Below are 17,705 nucleotides of genomic sequence, written 5' to 3'. Positions count from 1 at the left end.
CTGTGCAGAAGCTTTTTAGTTTGATGTAGTCCTATTAATTTATTCATTTATTTTTGCTTTTACTTCCCTTGTCTTTGGGGTAAAATTCATAAAATCTTCTCTAAGACCAAGGTCCATAAGTTTAGTACCTATGTTTTTTCTTCTATGTAATTTACTGTTTCATATCTTATAGGTCTTTGATCCATTTCAAATTAATTTTTGTACATGGGGACAAACTGTAGTCTAGTTTCATTCTTCTGCATGCGGCTTCCCCCCCCCCCCCCCCCAGCACCATTTATTGAAGAGGCTTTCTTTTCTCTATTGTATGTTTTTGGCTCCTTTGTCAAAAATTATTTGCCCATGTGCATGTGGTGTTGGGGCTTTTAATTCTGTTCCATTGGTGTATATCATTTCACAGTTTTCAGTTTCAGCTTTTATCTAAAAAAAGAGCAGTACAAATTAGTGGAAAAATTGAGACATTTAAAAATTAAGACATTTAAAAGAAATAGATTACTATAGTATGAATTCTATTTAAGAAAATAAATGAAAATTTATTTGCTCCATATTTTAATTTCAAATTTCATGTTCATTGAAATATAGTCATTATGCAGACATTTTATGAGCCTCTACCATGTACAAAGCATTATGATAGGTGCTGGTGATTGAAAGATGAATAACAGGTGAGTCGAGGAGTTGAAGCACTGAAATGGAAATACATACTTAGCCAACACTGACGTAACTGTTATAATAAGAAGGTGCTGTTTGATGCAGAGCTGTAAGAGGGTAAATAGGAATTCACTTCACAAAATAGAAAGAAGGCTATCTTAGGCAGAAGAGACAGCCCATCAACATATTGAAGGTATTAACAATCACATCTGTCTCATAAGGGGCAATGGTATATATCTGAAGAGATGGTGCCATAGATCATTGGGGGAAAAGATGTCTATTTATTGAATTGGTTAGCCATGTGGCAAACATTAAATTAGATTCTTACTTCACAGGAAATAGAAAAGTCAGATCTAGATTGAGGATTTAAATGTGAAAAGCAAAATTTTAAGCTATTACATGAAAATGTAGAACTTTCTGAGTTTGGGTTAGGGAAGGATTTCTTAAATAATACCTAAGTATTTTTATTAAGAGAAAAGATTGATAAATTTTTACTACATTAAACTTGTAAATTTCTGTTCCCCAAAGGAGCCATGATAAAAAGACAACCCATAAACAGGAAGATTTACATGTATACACACATATATATACATACATGTATATACATACATATATATAGCTAATGGTGAGTATCTAAAATATAAAAAAGCATTCCTACAATCCAATAAGAAAAACACATGAATAGACATTTCACTAAAGAGGAGACATAAATACCAATTAAGAAGCTTATTCTCAAGTAATGAGGAATATTCAAATTAAGATCACAATGAGAATTTTCCCTCAGTAAAATTCATTGTGAGTGGATGTGGAAGACAGTACTGAATGTCTCACATAGCTAAGTAGCACTTGTACCCTGTGATCTAGTAGTCCCACTTCTGGGTACATACCTGAAGAAACACTTGCCAGTGTCCACGCGGAGGCATGTACAATCATGCTCATTGAGCAATGTTTGTAAAGAAAAACACAGAAACCCCAGCAAGCATTGGTGACTCAGAAGTTCATCAGCAAGAGAACAGATAACTAAATTGTAGAGTAGTCAGACACACAGTGAATGTTTACAGCAGCAATGAACTTAATCTTCCTCAGTCATGGGAAAAGGTTTTAAGCATATTAATGTTGCATAAAAAACACCAGTACCAGAAGACTACATACAGTTTACCATTTTTATAAAGCTAAAAAAAACAAGCAAATTAAACAATATATTTTAAGCATACATGCATTTATAATCAAACTGTATCTAAAATGAAGGGGATGGCCCAGCCGGGCGTGGCTCAGCGACTGAGCATCAACCTAGGATCCAGGGGATCGCAGTTCGATTCCCCGTCAGGGCACACGCCTGGGTTGCGGGCTCGATCAATGACTCTCTCATCATTGATGTTTCTGTCTCTCTCTCTCCCTCTCCTTTCCTCTCTCTGAAATCAATAAAGATATATTTTTTAAAAAATGAAATCAATAAAGATATATTTTTTTAAAAGTTTAAAATGAAGGGGATAATAAATACAAAATTCAAAATGGCTGTTTCTGGTTGGAGACAGGCAAGAGACTAGGATAGAGAAATATATGTGTTGAATGAGGATCCACAGGGGTTATTATGTTCTTATACCTTATAACTAAGATACAGTGTTATGAATATCAAATAATATACTAAAAATGTAATGATGAAAATTTAGCATATCTTCTATGAACAAGTAGTAAATAACTCATTTCTGTATCCATACATAGTAACATATTTATAATATTTTTAAAAATAATATAGTCAAAAGAGTTTTGCATATTTTAAACCAATATTTAGTCATATAAATCTGCTTAATTTGTTCTGTAGATATGTATTAAACATCTAAAATAGACCAGCCACTCTTCTAGAAATAGAGGATCAAAAAAGCACGTACACATGTATATACCTCTCCCCTACGAAGGGTTTCACATTATCATAATAAGTAAAATTTGATTGAGACTATTATAGTATTTAAATATCTCATTAGAAGTGATACAAGGACTGCATTCTGTTATAGCTGTTAAAATTAAACATTAAATATAAACTCAGGTAATAAAATGATTCCACCTGATTCATGAAATATTCTTCACTCCCTGTAGTAGCCGTGATTTTAAAAAAACACACATATTAGAATTTGTGAAATTTACAGTAATGCCATTTGTGATAGTTATAGGAAGGCCAGCCATAAAAATATTGCCATTCATTTGAAAATATCTAATATTTCTTTCTGAGCTTTAGCTTTGAGATATTATAACAAATAGTAGAAGATTGGTAATTTTTCCTCATTGAGAATATGATTAAGTTCTTTTCAGGGTGAGCTTTTAAAATCATGAAGATTCCCAAATGAAATCTTTATTACATTCTGTCATTTGCTTCTTTGTAAACAAGAGTTCCTAGTTTATTTGAATGCCTCGTCTTTGCTTCAGTGTTAATCTAATTAATCATGTGTCCAATAAATACAGCCGGAAGTCATTAAACCCAACAGAAATCTCCCAGATTGTGGAGAGATTTTTAACTTCATGTAACAGTATGCTTTTCAGAATATGTGCTTTTAAATATTTGTTAAAGGTTTGGAATTACTCCCAAATTTTGATTTTTACTATTTTTGCAAATATTTCTGTGTAATTTATTTCACTTAAAGCTCATATGTGATGCTATGAAAATCTTTGATATTCACTTTTAAATGAGCAAGATATTTTTTCAGTTTAAGTCAGTTTGTTCTACTCTTTTTTCTCAGTGTCAACCACAGCTGCTATCACTGCCAGAAGGCTGGTGCTGGGATGCTAATACTTTGCACAATCTATTTGTTTTTGGGTTTTTTTGAGGTACTGCAGATCTGTCTGAATGATTTCATATCTGTTATAAAGTTAATTATTCCTTGAGTTCTGAAGTATTATCCTGTTTTTGGCCTTCGCTTTGTTTGTTGTTTGCAGTGGCTGTTTCTGAGTTGACTTTGATGTGAGTTCATTGGCTCTGCAAATGTTTACTAATATTTGACTGTACAAAGGGATTGATCTGGTGTTTTGAGCATGTGCCATAAGCTTTACAGACCATGACCCTTACTGCTTTACTTCCATCATAAATAAGAGATGATTTCCCAAGGGTTATTCATGACATTTTTTTTGACCGGTCGGTGCACAAACAACACAGAATGTGCTTGTTTTAAAGTGTACTTTCCAGTGTAATCCTTAAGTTCCATTTAAAAGTACAAAAATAAATGGTTTTGGTGTTTCTGAAATTTTAGAATGGCACTAGTAAGTAACGCCTAACGGTGAATCCATTTACTAATGGTGCATCTGCATTGCAATGAGCACTTAACGGTCCTCCGGGAAAGGGTCTTTCTGATTTTAACTTGTTTCAGCATGTTAAATAGACCTGACTAATTATTTATTTCCCCATAATATTGCTAAAAGCTCTGAGTTTTTACTGCCCAGAGAAGGAATATTTTGTAAGTATGTAAACAAATAATGAAAATGGAAAGAAGGACAATTTGTTTTCATTTTTGTCCTTAATGAATTTTATTTTCCAAATAACATTTCGCTTCTTTAATATGACTTTTGTTTTCCGATAGATAACTGCCTACAATAGGCGTACCTTTGAGACTGCAAGGCATAATTTGATAATTAATATAATGTCAGCGGAAGGTAGGTATGAAAAAATATGTTGCTGATTGTTTCCTTATTTACAAGAAGTATTTCAGTATGCTTTATATCTATGTAAAAATACAGTTAAGGATTTTAAAGTACCAGATACCTAATATAACTAATGAAATAGTAAAATGTAGAAAAGAAAACTAAGTAATATTTAACTTCTTATGAAATAGCATGATGTGGTATGGTGCCAGTTTATTTCACCAGGGCCTATGCTTTCATCATCTATAAAATAAAACTAAGGATAGAATTGCTCTTCTAAGTCTGGGATACAGATTCCATGAATTAGGCTTGAAATGTGCTTCACATGAGGCTGAGCACAGAGTACACAATCAGTAAGTATTAGCTAGTTTCATTACTTTACTTGAAAACTTATCATAGGTTATAGTCCAGTTCTTTGTGACGATAAAGAGTTATTGATGGACAGGAGTAAACTGTAATGTGGGTCCCAGTCTCCTTCCTAATAGCTAATTATGCATCATTAATAGCCGGAGTCCATCAGCAATTTAGAGTTAATATGCTCAAATTATAAGTGATTCCCAAGGATTTGGAAGGACACAGGGAACATTCTAAGAATTATACTCTCAGATATTCTGACCCCATTTGGGCATTTGATTGGGAAAAATATATACCACTAAAAACTTTGTAGATAAAATGTACGTGTCATGGGATACTCCTCTCTACACCAGATATCACTTACGAGGGTAGCAGGAAAAGAATGGACTAGCGTTTCTCCTCCTGAAAACAGGAAAACTGTGTGTGTCCTGAGTAGGGGAATTCTTCTGTTTACCAGTACAATTAAGAACAAATGGGCAAACACAAAATACTTTATCAGGACCTACTGATTTGGATTTGGATTTTATGATAATTCAGCAAAGGCTAGGTTAAAAATTGCCTTTACACTATACAAAAGAAACAATTTCTGTAGAATTGATAAGGCAATCCATAATTGAGGAGGTTGCTTGAAGACTTTAAGCCCCTTTACATGAGTTTTTCCCAGGGGTTTTAGCAATATCAGTTGCAGATAACAAATCTGCTAGTTTAAAATTTAAAATAACCTTCATATATAAAAAGCAAGTCCAAATGCCAGTTCTGTAGGCTTGGACAGAAGATTTTCTGTCCACATTTTCACTTCCCCAGGGCTTTGGTAGGTATTGACGTTTGGATCAGCAAGACTTGTACTTGGCTCCAAGTGTATTTGGATGCTTGCATCCAATCTAATCAGTCCCTGTAGAATTGGAAAGCCCTTAATGAGCAGAATAATTGCAAAGTTTCCTTTCTCCTAAGGACTTCAACAGTACAGTTATATAGTTACATTAGAGTATAGATACAGAGTCCACAGGCATCCTCATAGGTGTTGTTGATGTGTGAGGACCTGTGTTCAAGCAGATACTAGTGGAAGACTGCTAGACAACTGTAGAATTGAAGGTTGGCTTTAGGGACTATTTATCTAAAAATAGGGGTTTTGAAGATGTGTTGATGAGGGAGAAAGAGTAGATGGGCTTTGGGAGCCTCCGTTTTTACTTTTGGCAAAGCTGCTCTACTGCCTTTTACAGAGGGTCCAGGGGCCCAAAACTGTGAAAACCAGGGAACCAAATGACATGCATTTCTCCTTGCTGGTATGGATACAATCTATATGGGCTCTAGGATGTACATCTTTGAGCGTGACCTACACACATTACATTTCTCCCAGATAAAGTTAGGAAAAGAAATAAGAGTTCAGTATCAGGATAGCCACGCTCAGTCTGACTCCTTGGTCAGCTGTCTCCTGCTTCAGGAAGCCTGATGGGAAGTTAGTCCTGTAGACTCACACAGCCTGGAGCTCAAGGAGCGTACACAGAGTGATCTCTAAATTAGGTTTAGTACCTCAGAGGAGGCCTGCCACCAATCTGTTGGCCTACTGCTCCCTTGGCCTCTGTGATGTCCAAATATAGTAGGCATGGGATTTCCCCAAAGTTAGAAAGCTTGGGTGACTCATCTCTGGGAGTCCTGGCAGCCACGCTTGGCCGGGTAGACAGCGAGCAGCTGCGCAGCCCGGAGTCTCTGGGGGGCGTGGTGGCGGCCGGTCTCATACAAGAACCACAAATGGGGGTCACATGGATTAGGAGAGCCAAATAACAGTTCTCTAAAAAGTAGCATTGATAATAAGAAACAAGTTTTGCACACTTCTTTAGAAAAGTGGATGTAAAAACACTGAATGAAATTAATAGAGGATAGACTTCTAGCATACTCAAAAACTATATTGGGCATTATTTATAAATATTATTTATTGCCAAGAAACCATTCTTCGTGGCATATTTCTGCACGACTATTTCTCAGTATGGGGATAAATGCAGTGTGATTAAGCTACTGTTTATCTGCATGAAATAGAAATGTATCTATATAAAACAGGAAACCTGTCTACATAAAAGAGAGTAAATATGTCATGTTTTAGAAGATTGCAGATGGTCTGTACATCAAACAAATCTAACAAAACCATAAGCAGAGTAAGTGACAGTGTAGGAGGTGAGTGAAGAACCTTCTGTGATTGGGGTCTTGAAAAACTCGGTCTTTAGGAAGAGACACCACATTCCAGAAAACTCTTGAAAACTGCGAAGCCAGAATATCTATCCTGATGTCACCACTGGCATCACATGTCCTTTCATGTTAAAGAGGCTTCCTAAGAAATGAGGTCAGTTATTTATTGTGTAGTTTTTATTTTTTATTTTATTATTAAGAGTACTATATAGATACATGAGTTTTAATGAAATAAGTCAGAGGGTATTTACATAGTATAATTACTCCTGGGGACTTGAAATCTGTGTGTAGTCTGGAAACATTTTCCTTTTAAGGGAAGAATTTAGATAACCAACCTGTTCATATTATTATAGTAATTGCTAAAGTTTAATATTTTGTAAGTTCTTCCTCTGTGCTGGGAGCTCCACTGAGCACTTTGTATACAGTGTCCTTTAGCTTAGGTAAAAATCATGTAAATTCAAACGATGGTAAAGGTCGGCTTCCCCTTCTGAAAGTATGGAAAACATACAGGTACCTATCACCCTCTGGTTGTGAGTAATAAATGCGACAGTTCACCTCAGTCCATTACCTTGGCTTGCCTCATATTGTTTTTTTGTTTTTTTCCAAAAAGCAGCCTTTATTATTATAGAAATATTATTAAGAAAAAGGAAAGCTATTTTTTTTCTTAACAGAACAATTAGAATATGGGAAATGGTGGTTTATAATTAACATTTGAGAAACTGAAATAAATTATATTTACTTAGAGTTTCTTATACTGAGAGTGTGAATTGGACATTTGGTTGGTTTAAAATGTTAATTTTGAAATCTTTTATTATTTATTTATTTTTACTTTTTTTTCTTTTAAATCCTCATCTGAGGATATTTTTTCCATTGCTTTTCAGAGAGGGGAAGGGGGGGAGGGAGAGAAAGAGAAAGAAACACTGATGTGAGAGAGACACATTAATTGGTTGCCTCCCAGCTGGGGCCGGAGATCGAGCCTGCAGCGAGGCACGTGCCCTTAAGCGGAAATCGAACCTGGGACCCTTCAGTCTGCAGGCCGATGCTCTAGCCACTGAGCCAGACTGGCCAGGGCTAATTTTGAAATCTTTGGAGGGAAATATTGATGAGACACTGGGGAGGAGGGAAGCTAAATCTCTAACTATATGAGATAGGGAATTTCATTAGAAATTTAAAATAGAATTTTTCTAGAATATTTAATTATGGAGTGATCAAAATAGTGATATTATAATTTCAGAATTCTTATTGAAAATATCATTTATTTTAGTGAAAAGTAATGTTTTAGCATGTTCCAGAAAGACCAGTAATACAGTTATGTACTGTATAAACACAATTTGGACTGCATATAGGACATGGTCCCGTAAGATTATAATGGAGCTAAAAAATTCTTATCACCTAGTGATGTAGCCATCATAAGAGTGTAGCACAATGCTAAGCTCTTTTTTTTTTTACAATAAATTGAGTGTAGCCTAAGTGTACAGTGTTTAGAAAGTCTACAGTAGTGGACAATAATGTCCTAGGCCTTCACATGCACTCACCCCTCACTCAGTGACTCACCCAGAGCAGCTTCCAGTCCTGCAGGTTCCATTCATGGTAAGTGCCCTATACAGGTGTTAACAATTTTTTATCTTTTATACCATATTTTTTAATTTAATTTTTCAACTTCAGTTTACATTCAGTATTATTTTGTATTAGTTTCAAGTGTATAGCGTAGTGGTTAGACAGTATATCATATTTTTACTGTACCTTTTCTATTTTAGATACACAGATGCTTACCACTGTGTTATAATTGCCTGCAGCACCTCGTACAGTGACATGCTGTACAGGCTTGTAGCCTAGGAGCAACAGGCTATACCCCATAGCCTGGGTGTGTGTAGCAGGCTGTACCATCCAGGTTCGTGTGAGTGCACTCGGGGGTGTTTGCACAAAATTGCTTAACAACGCATTTCTCAGAACGTATCCCTGTCGTTAAGCAACACATGACTATACTGCTAATTAAAAATATGACATTTCAGGCCATATACCAATAACCCACAGGCAGGTACTGATATTTTATAATGTTCTCTCTATTTGGAAAGAATATTGCTCTGTGCCTCAACTTCTTCTTCTGTTCAAATGGGAATAGCACTACTTAGGGTTGTAATGATTAAATGAGACAATGTATTTGAAAAAGATCAATTAATTTTTAAAACACTATAAACACAAAATATTATTCCTACCCATGTAAAGTTCCAGAAGTGCTCATTCATCCTGGGTGAGGCAGGGGGAGGAGGCCAGCAAATTGGAGGCTGACTTGGCATTTTTAAAAACCATATCTTATAATTATTAACTGCCCTGCTGTGCCCTTGGATTTCATTGTATTATAGATCAAATTCTGTGTCAAATGTATGTTATGTTTTTAGATACGTCCCGTTATACAGAAAGTCTTTAAAGTCAAGTATTACTGTCATTTTCCAAAGCCAGGACTGTGACAGAAATCAACAAATCTAGAATTGTTCTTTTGTTTCTTTTTCAAAAGACCACTTCATTAAAGATATGCATAACCTTTTTCACCAAATTTAGACTTCCCGTTACCATATCAAGCAGAATTCTTCGTTAAAAATATGAATGTAGAAGAAATGCTGGCCAGCGAGGTTCTCGGAGACTTTCTTGGGGCAGTGAAAAACGTGTGGCAGCCCGAGCGTCTGAATGCCATAAACATCACGTCAGCCCTGGACAGGGGTGGCAGGGTCCCGCTCCCTATTAATGACATGAAGGAAGGGTAAGCAGACCTTTATCTTGTTGCCTGAAATATGAATTTTTAAATATGGTGATCTTATCAAACTTATTATAGATGGGAGATGGCCTATTGCATTTTTTCTTTTTAATAAGAAATGTGTATTGTAAAGATACGAAAATGCTAGCAATTTTGTATATGGACAAAGGGGTTACGTTGATGGTTCTTCCTATCTGATGTTCCAGGTCCTGTGAAATCTAATTGTAGATCAGGATCAGCAATCATAAATTACAGCGCTAAGTCTTTTGTACCTTCCATAGAGAAGCTGATTATTTAGGGCCCGGAATTTCAAAGGAAATTGATGCCGAAGTTATCAGCTGCAGAAGGACAAGCAGACTGCTGTAACTTTATTCTAGGAAACTATTTCTTTGCCTTTAACATTCTTTCCACCATGTGTCGGTGACTGATGGCTGAAGTGGATTTGAAACCCATTCCTAAAGCCTGGCCTTGTCACTCACGTGCTGGATGACATTGGGCAAAATGCCGCCCTCCTGTGCCTCAACTTCCACATTTGCTCCAGTGGGGACTTCACTCTCCCTCAAGTTTGTTACAGTGATTAAGTGAAACAATGCATTTGAAAGAGACTTGTCTGTTCTCAAGCCTTAGTAATACAGAGTATGACTCATACCCTTGTAGAAGTTAAGGAACACTCTGATTGAAAAGCTCGAATGTCTGTGTCAACCAAACTTTGATCTTTAATTACTAATCTGTAGGTTGGGGTAGATCTGTCTCCCCCTTTTTTACCCAATCCTATAAACGTGAGATTCGGAATGAGTTACGTTTTGCGTAGCATACCCCTTTCCAAAGCCTCCTTTGTCCATATTCCTGGTAACATTTTCACACAGGCAATATCTGGAATTACCTAGAATGCCTAGATTGGTAAGAGTTAAATTGAAGGGCAGCTGCAAAGGAGAACTTTGTTGGAAATAAGAGAAAATATCACTAATGGACGTCGCTGAAGTATGAAGGAGTGAGCAGAAGTGGGGTAAGGGATAAGCAGGGAGCTATAAAGGCCAACCTAACAGATTTCAGAATGAAACTGTACCTTGTATGTGACAGCAATGTGTTCTGAAGTCAGCCAAGCACACTTAGAAGTGCTTTGAGTAAAATAGTTGCTTTATCTCCTGTCGGTTGGGTGGCTTTTATATGAAAACATACTTCTAGAGTTCAAATTTTTAAGGGAGAACCATGGAAAGAGAAGAACAGAGGTATCTCCCCTGAAAACCTTCTCCAAATGGGGACTCTTTCAACATTTGTGAAAGTAGTGTGTTCTGTGATAATTGTTCAAACGGTGAGCAAAGATGTTGGAGGGAGCAGCATAAAAACCAGGCATTGGGAGAGTTTTCCATAGTGGTGCTTTCTTCTAGGTTCAACCTTTCTCTCATCAGTAGTGCAGACCCCACCCATACAGGCACTTTCAGAAACAACTACACTAAATTGAACTAAATAACTCTCTAAACCAAACTCGGACCTAAAACAGTGCTTCCCAGCTATGTCTAGCCTGAGAATTGCCAGTAGGTGCTTTGATAAAAATACAGATACGTTCCAACCTCTGATTCCCCCTAGAGATCCTGAATCTTTGAGTCTAGGGCTGGGCCTGAGCATGTGACTCTAAATTAAGAACGGAATTTTTGTCCTTCAAGTACTTGTTAGAGAATTCAGTCATTAGCTGCCTGACCCCCAACACCTGCTAGGAGGCAGCATGTGCTATCAGACATTTGAGAGAACCAGTCCCGTGGCATTTATTTGGACCCTGTTGTCTCAGATCCCTTCCCAACTTGAAATGCTTTCCATGAGTTTTAATTTAATGTTAAGCCATAACCTTTCCAAAGTATTCAAAAGTCTTTCAAAATAGCATTTCTATAAATTATACCCAAAGCCAACTCTATGACTGCAATATCCCTATATAAGCACTAATGAAATAATATCCTCCTGGAGTAGAATTCTGAAGAAAAACTTGTCTCTGGGAATGCTTTTGCATATTTCCTTTAGTTGTTATATAATGTCAGGGTAACAACATTTTTTTTTTACCCCTATTGCCTTAAATTTAGAAATAAATCCAACACTTAACTCATCTCTTGTGCTTTCTGTTCTTTTTAATAGTGTGTATCATAATTATTAATTCATGTAATAAATTTTTGCCTCTGTACTTTCTTTTGAAAATAGCATGGACTACAAATTCCTTTGAAAAATAAAATAGTGAAAGGATCAAGAGATAGGGCCAGACATAGAAAAAAAAAAATGCATCCCTTTTCTAAAATATACTCATTTAAAAATATTTAAAATATTTTTATTTAAAATATATTTATTAAAAAATATACAGCCCTGGCTCAGTTGGTTGAGTCCCATGCACCAGAAGGTTGCTGGTTCGATTCCCAGTCAGGGTGCATGCCAGGGTTGCAGGCTCTATCCATGGTGGAGGGCTAAAAGACATATTTAAAAAAATAAAAGAAATAAAAATATACACTTCAGAAGTATTAAGTACCTAAAACTTGTGTTCTACTTTACACTTAGTATAGCCTCAGTCTCTGATCCTTAAAAAAAAACAACTCCATGAAATGTTTTCCTATTTTTTCATGGCATCCATAATCCACTAACTGCACATGTTTCCATATTTGCTTTATGTAGTCAAATAAACAGCAAATGAGTGAGAGAAGCTGTTGAAGTAGACCCATGGAGCAAACCTACAGCCCTTCCACAGCCCAAGGCACCATTAAATGTCAGTCATCAAGAACCCACTCAGCAGCATCCCAGCCCCTCTTCCTCCTTGACGTGTATTTTTCATCTCTGTAGAACTCACTGACAGCTTTCAAACTTCCCCTAAATCTAACAGAAAACAATTATAAAGATTTATGTCAAAGTGAGTAAGCTCCTGCAAAGGAAGGCTGAGCCTCCTGGAAAGATTCCCTTTCCCTCGCCGAACCCGCAGCCCCAGGGCGACTGTGCTCTCTGAGTGTGTGCTCTCGGTGCCGCTTTTGCTCCTGATGCTGAGCCAGAGGCTAGGGCCTCGGCTGATGCCCTTAGCCTGGATGGAGCTGGTGGAGAGAGGAGCAGGGTCATGTTTCATTCTGGGCATGGCACGGCTGCCAACCCGGGGACAGCGACGTGGTGTAAATGGTGGCCACGAAGGGAGTGATGGGGTGTGAGGATTAAAGAGTAGACTCATTTTTCATAAGAGATTGTCAGACCTACCACTATCTCCTCTGGTTACCAAAGCCTGTGGATCTAGCCCCAATCAACCAGAGAGAATCCTGGTTTATTCTCTGGACAGTCTCACAAAGTACTCCCCTTAATTAATTGTCTGCTTTTTGGCCTGCCAAGGCCTCAGCGAGAAGTTGCACTTGAGGAAGATAATGTAAGTCAGCGGCTGCCAGATGCCACTCTGATGCAAGGTCATGGTCCTGGGCCAAGCCCGAGTGCTCTGCTGAATTGTTCCCATGTTCCGCAATTTACAGGATTGTCTCTTATCTTAAATAATGTACCTTCGATATTTTGGGCGCATTATTCTTATATAACGTGCCTTCGATATCCTTTTGTCTGTGGAATGATGGTGACAGGAGATAGGAATTTTTGAAAAAAGTGTTTAATAAAATAAAAATAGAAGACCTGCATAAATCCATTTCTATAAGCCTAAAATTAAGTAAATGAAATCAATGCAACTAGATGCCTAATATCTAATCTAAGTTCTATGCATACATTCATGGTTTTCATTCATAGTTTAGCATTTATTGTTTTTTTGTGGAGGATGGTATATTAGACTCGGGGTACAGTGATTTAAAATATACAATCTGTGTTCACAGTCTGTTAGGGGCCAGGCAAGTAATCAGAAGATTAGAAAAACAGTGTGGTACATTCTACAGTTGAGGTGTTCACAGAGAGGAGGGCTCGTCCCCCACAGCAGGTGGGTGCCTGCAAAGGGTTCATAGAGGTGGTGAATTGAATGAAGCCTGACCTGAGTTTAAAATATGAGTATAAATTAGCCTGCTCAAAAAATGAGTAAGGGGGATTCTAGGCTGAGGGAACAGCTTGGGCAGAAGCCCTTAGGTAGGCGAAAGCGTGGTGGGTTTGGAAACCCACTTCGTGTGGAAATGGACAGGGATCCAGAAGCGGTAGTTACCAAGGTAGGAGGCAGAGCCCAGACCACGTGAGGCCTTGTGCACCAAGTAAAAGTGTTTGGAGTTTTTCTCCTGAGGCGTTTGGGACCTTTGCAGAAAATGGCTTATGTCAAAGTTTTCATTTTAGCAGGTGGGCCCTCCAAGCCTTCCAAATGAAAGAAGAGAGCAAACCCAAATGTCTCCTTTCTGCAAGCAGGAGACCCCCAGAAAACCAGAAAGGTCGGAGCCCGAGTGCCTCCTCCCTCCTGAGAATCCACTCCTCCAATGGAGAGGAGTGAGAGAGCAGTAGGACGAGACTCTAGAAGTGTCCTTTATTTTGTTTTTGTTCTGTATTAGATCCAGTACTTGGATAGTCAGGTAAAAAAATACAGTCATTGGACCCATTTATCTGGCTATTGCTGAAAAAGGCAGGTTGGTTTTTAAAAAAATATATCTTTGCCCAGCCAGGCGTGGCTCAGCGGTTGAGCGTCGACCTAGGATCCGGGCGATCAGGGTTTGATTCCTGGTCAGGGCACATGCCCAGGTTGCGGGCTGCAGCCGGTCAATAGTTCTCTCATCATTGATGTTTCTCTCTCTCTCTCTCTCCCTCTCCCTTCCTCTCTCTGAAATCAATAAAGATATATTAAAAAAAAAAATCTTTGATTTCAGAGAGAGGAAGGGAAAGGGGGAGAGAGAGATAGAAACATCAGTGATGGGAGAGTCATTGATCGGCTGCCTCCAGCAGGCCCCCGACTGGGGATCAAGCCTGCAACTCGGGCATGTGCCCTGACCGGGAATGGAACCTGGATTCTAGGTCAGTGTTCAAATGCTGAGTCATGCCCGGCCAGGCAAAAAGGCAGTTTTGACTTAAATTTTTTACCTGTTTCTCAGTTCTTCACAGTGTATGTATAAAGGCCTCAGTAAATGTATTTTACCTCAGGGGAAATTGTGTTGCTCAAATTGGAAGATAAAAACCTTCATAAGGAACATGTCCTATCTAGTGTTTACCAATTCCTAAGATTCTGGACACTGTGTTTTGCTAACGTTGACTGAGAGCCTGCTACCTGATAACGTGCTCTTGTGTCATATGTTTACACACATTTGAAAGTTTGGAAATAAATGGCTGAAGTCATAAAGGTAAAGATTATCCTCATAAAAAAATTTTAATTTCTGCATATCAAAAAGCCAGCTGAAAGGAAAATAAGAGCTTATGAAACTGTAATTTTAGCATGTATAACAGAGTTGTTATACCTCTCCTCATGCAAAATTATTTTTAAAAAAGCCAACATGTTGAAACTTACTAGTTCTACAAAAGAAACAATATATACACTTTTTTTTTTTTTAACCTACAAGGCAATTCCAGTATCTACTTTTCTTGAGCATAACATTTGTAATCTATATGCATTTTATTTATTAACTTATTTTCCCAGCTTGATTGAGATGTAATTAACATATGTTGTATAAGTTTAAAGTGTACAACATAATGATTTTATGTATATGTAAAAATTGCAAAATGGTCACCACAATAAGTTTAGTTAATATCCATCCCCATGCATAGCTACACATTTTGTTTCTTGTGATAAGAATTTTAAAGATTTACTCTCCTAGCAACTTTCAAATACATAATCGCTTGTGTTTTTAAACTGGTATGATGCTTTTCATTCATTTATTTATTCTGCAAGTAGGCTCCCTGAGGACAGTGAAAAAGACTGGGATCAAGGAGAACTATTAAGGGACTGTTGCTTCGCTCCCTATGGAAAGTGATGGTGACTAGAAGTAGGGTTGTAGCAGTGGGATGGGACAAAGTGGACAGGTGTGTATGAGAGTTCTTTCAGGGTGAATGTCAGAGACTGATGATGGATTGAATATGTGAGAAGAAGGACAGGACTCAAAGATGATGGTGCTGGAGCATCTGGCCATGCCAGTCACCGAGAGAAGGAGCTAGGAGGAGGAACAGGTGGAGGTGGGGTGGGGTAATGATGAGCTCAGTTTGGAACATATTAAGTTTGTGAAGCTTATGGATCATCCAAGTACAGATGAAAGTAATTTGGCAGTATGTGTCAACTGTCATAAAAATGTTTCCACTTCTAGGCATCTCTTCTAAGATAGTAACATTAAAGAAGATGCACAGAGATAGTCTTTGCAATATTATTTATAACATCAAAAAATTGGAAACAGCTTACATGTCCAACTCTGAAATAATTGCTGAATAAGTCATGTGCACTTAAAAAGTTTATTGCCTTACGACTATAATTACAAAGACTGTACAATATGGAAAATGTTTATGATGCATTAAGTGAAAAGGGATACAAAGTTATATTTTAGAGACCATTGCAATATGCATTTGAATAATTCTGCAGAGTACATTGGAAAATGAAAATAGTTACCTCAGTAATATTAATTCTGTTTTTGTATCCCAGGTTTTATGTAATGTTTTGTATTGCTTTTTATTTTAAGTACGTGTTTATTGATTTCAGAGAGAGGAAAGGAGAGAGGAATTGCCAGACCGTTTTCCAAACCAGTTGCACTATTTTACATTCCCACCAGCAGACTAGGAGAGTTCCGATTTCTTCACATCTTCACCAGCACTTCCTATTATGTCTTTTTTTATTATAATGGATGGAAGTGGTATTTCATTGTGTTTTGTTTTCTCTTTTGCTGATGGCTAATGAGGTCAAGCATCTTTCCATGCTCTTATTGGACATTTGAATATCTTCTTTGGAGAAATGTCTATTCATATTCTTTGCCATTTTAAATTGGATTATTTGTCTTCTGTTATTGAGTTGTAAGAATCCTTTATGTATTGGAAATACAAGTCACCTTGTTAGATCTATGATTTGCAACTATTTTTTCCCATTTCATGGGTTTCATTTTCACTTTCTTGAAGTGTCCTTTGAAGCAAAAGTTTTGAATTTTGATGTCCAATTTATCTATTTTTTAAGTTATTGCTAGAACTTTGGTGTCATATCTGAGAAACCATTGCCTAATCCAAGATCAGGAAAATTTATGCCTGTTTTTTTTCAGAGTTTAATGATTTTAGCTCTTGCATTTAAGTCTTTGATCTATTATGAGTTCATTTTTATATGGTGTGAGGTAGGGGTCCAACGTCATTTTTTTTTACACATGTGGAAATCTGGTTGTCCCAGCACCATATTTTGTAAAGACTTTTCTTTCCCCCAATGAATTGTCTTGGCACCTGTGACACAATTCAGCTTACTGAATGTTAGAGTTTATTTCTGGATTTTTAATACTACATTGATCCTACATGTCTATCCTTATGCTAGTCCCACATAGTCTTGATTAATGTTGCTTTGTAGTAAGCTTTGAAATTGGTAATCGTGAGTCTTCCAACTTTTTTATTTCAAGATTCTTCTTTTGTGTGTGGCTATTTTGGGTCCGTTGAATTTCCATATGAATTTTAGGATCAGTTTGTCAGTTTCTGCAAGAAAGTCAGCTGAATTTTAATTGGTTTATTTCACTTCATAAGTACCTATAGCATTGTCATTAGGAAAATAAATATTTAATTTAGAGTAATTTCCTAGTTTTTTCTTTTGAAAGATCTATATGATCTTTCTATCTTCTCAAGCTGCTCTAAGATTGTTTAAATGCTAATGTCATCTTCTTTTTTATTTGTGAATCACCTGTCGGTCAATTAAGTGAAATTATTTCCCCTAATTGCTAAGATACACGCCAAGAAAATAAATTTCATTTACCTAATTTGTGTTTAACAAATAATAGTATTTTCCTTATATGAACTTCTTAGATAAAACTCTTTGAGACCTTATAATGAGAGATCTAGCAGTAGGGGTCCGTGAAGTAGAAAGGCTGACAGAACTCTTGGGTAAATAGCTAATACTTCCTAAAGCTCCATTACCTCCAGGGGTGTAATTTCACAATCTTATTAAAATGATTCAAGGGAAGATTTATTACTAATAATTATTTATTATTTTAGCGATCCTATTATTTTCTAAACAATTTACTTTTAAGAATAATTTTTAAGTGTAAGTAATCTACCAAATATAGAAATCAAA

The 17,705-nt window shown here is 36.9% G+C and overlaps 1 protein-coding gene across 2 annotated transcripts in view; it reads left to right on the top strand.

Annotated features, from left to right (window-relative positions):
• Positions 1-17,705, top strand: part of SGCE (sarcoglycan epsilon) — a 64,658-nt gene that overhangs the window by 29,058 nt on the left and 17,895 nt on the right. For both annotated transcript variants that reach the window (XM_016218835.2, XM_016218833.2), the window contains exons 4-5: positions 4,212-4,284; positions 9,367-9,565. In XM_016218835.2, the coding sequence (XP_016074321.1) occupies positions 4,212-4,284; positions 9,367-9,565 (272 nt within the window). The remainder of the gene's footprint in view (positions 1-4,211; positions 4,285-9,366; positions 9,566-17,705) is intronic.

Source organism: Miniopterus natalensis, chromosome 10 (assembly GCF_054644295.1).
Source record: "Miniopterus natalensis isolate mMinNat1 chromosome 10, mMinNat1.hap1, whole genome shotgun sequence".
Taxonomy (NCBI): Eukaryota; Metazoa; Chordata; class Mammalia; order Chiroptera; family Miniopteridae; genus Miniopterus; species Miniopterus natalensis.
This window is presented reverse-complemented; position numbering and strand designations above follow the sequence as displayed.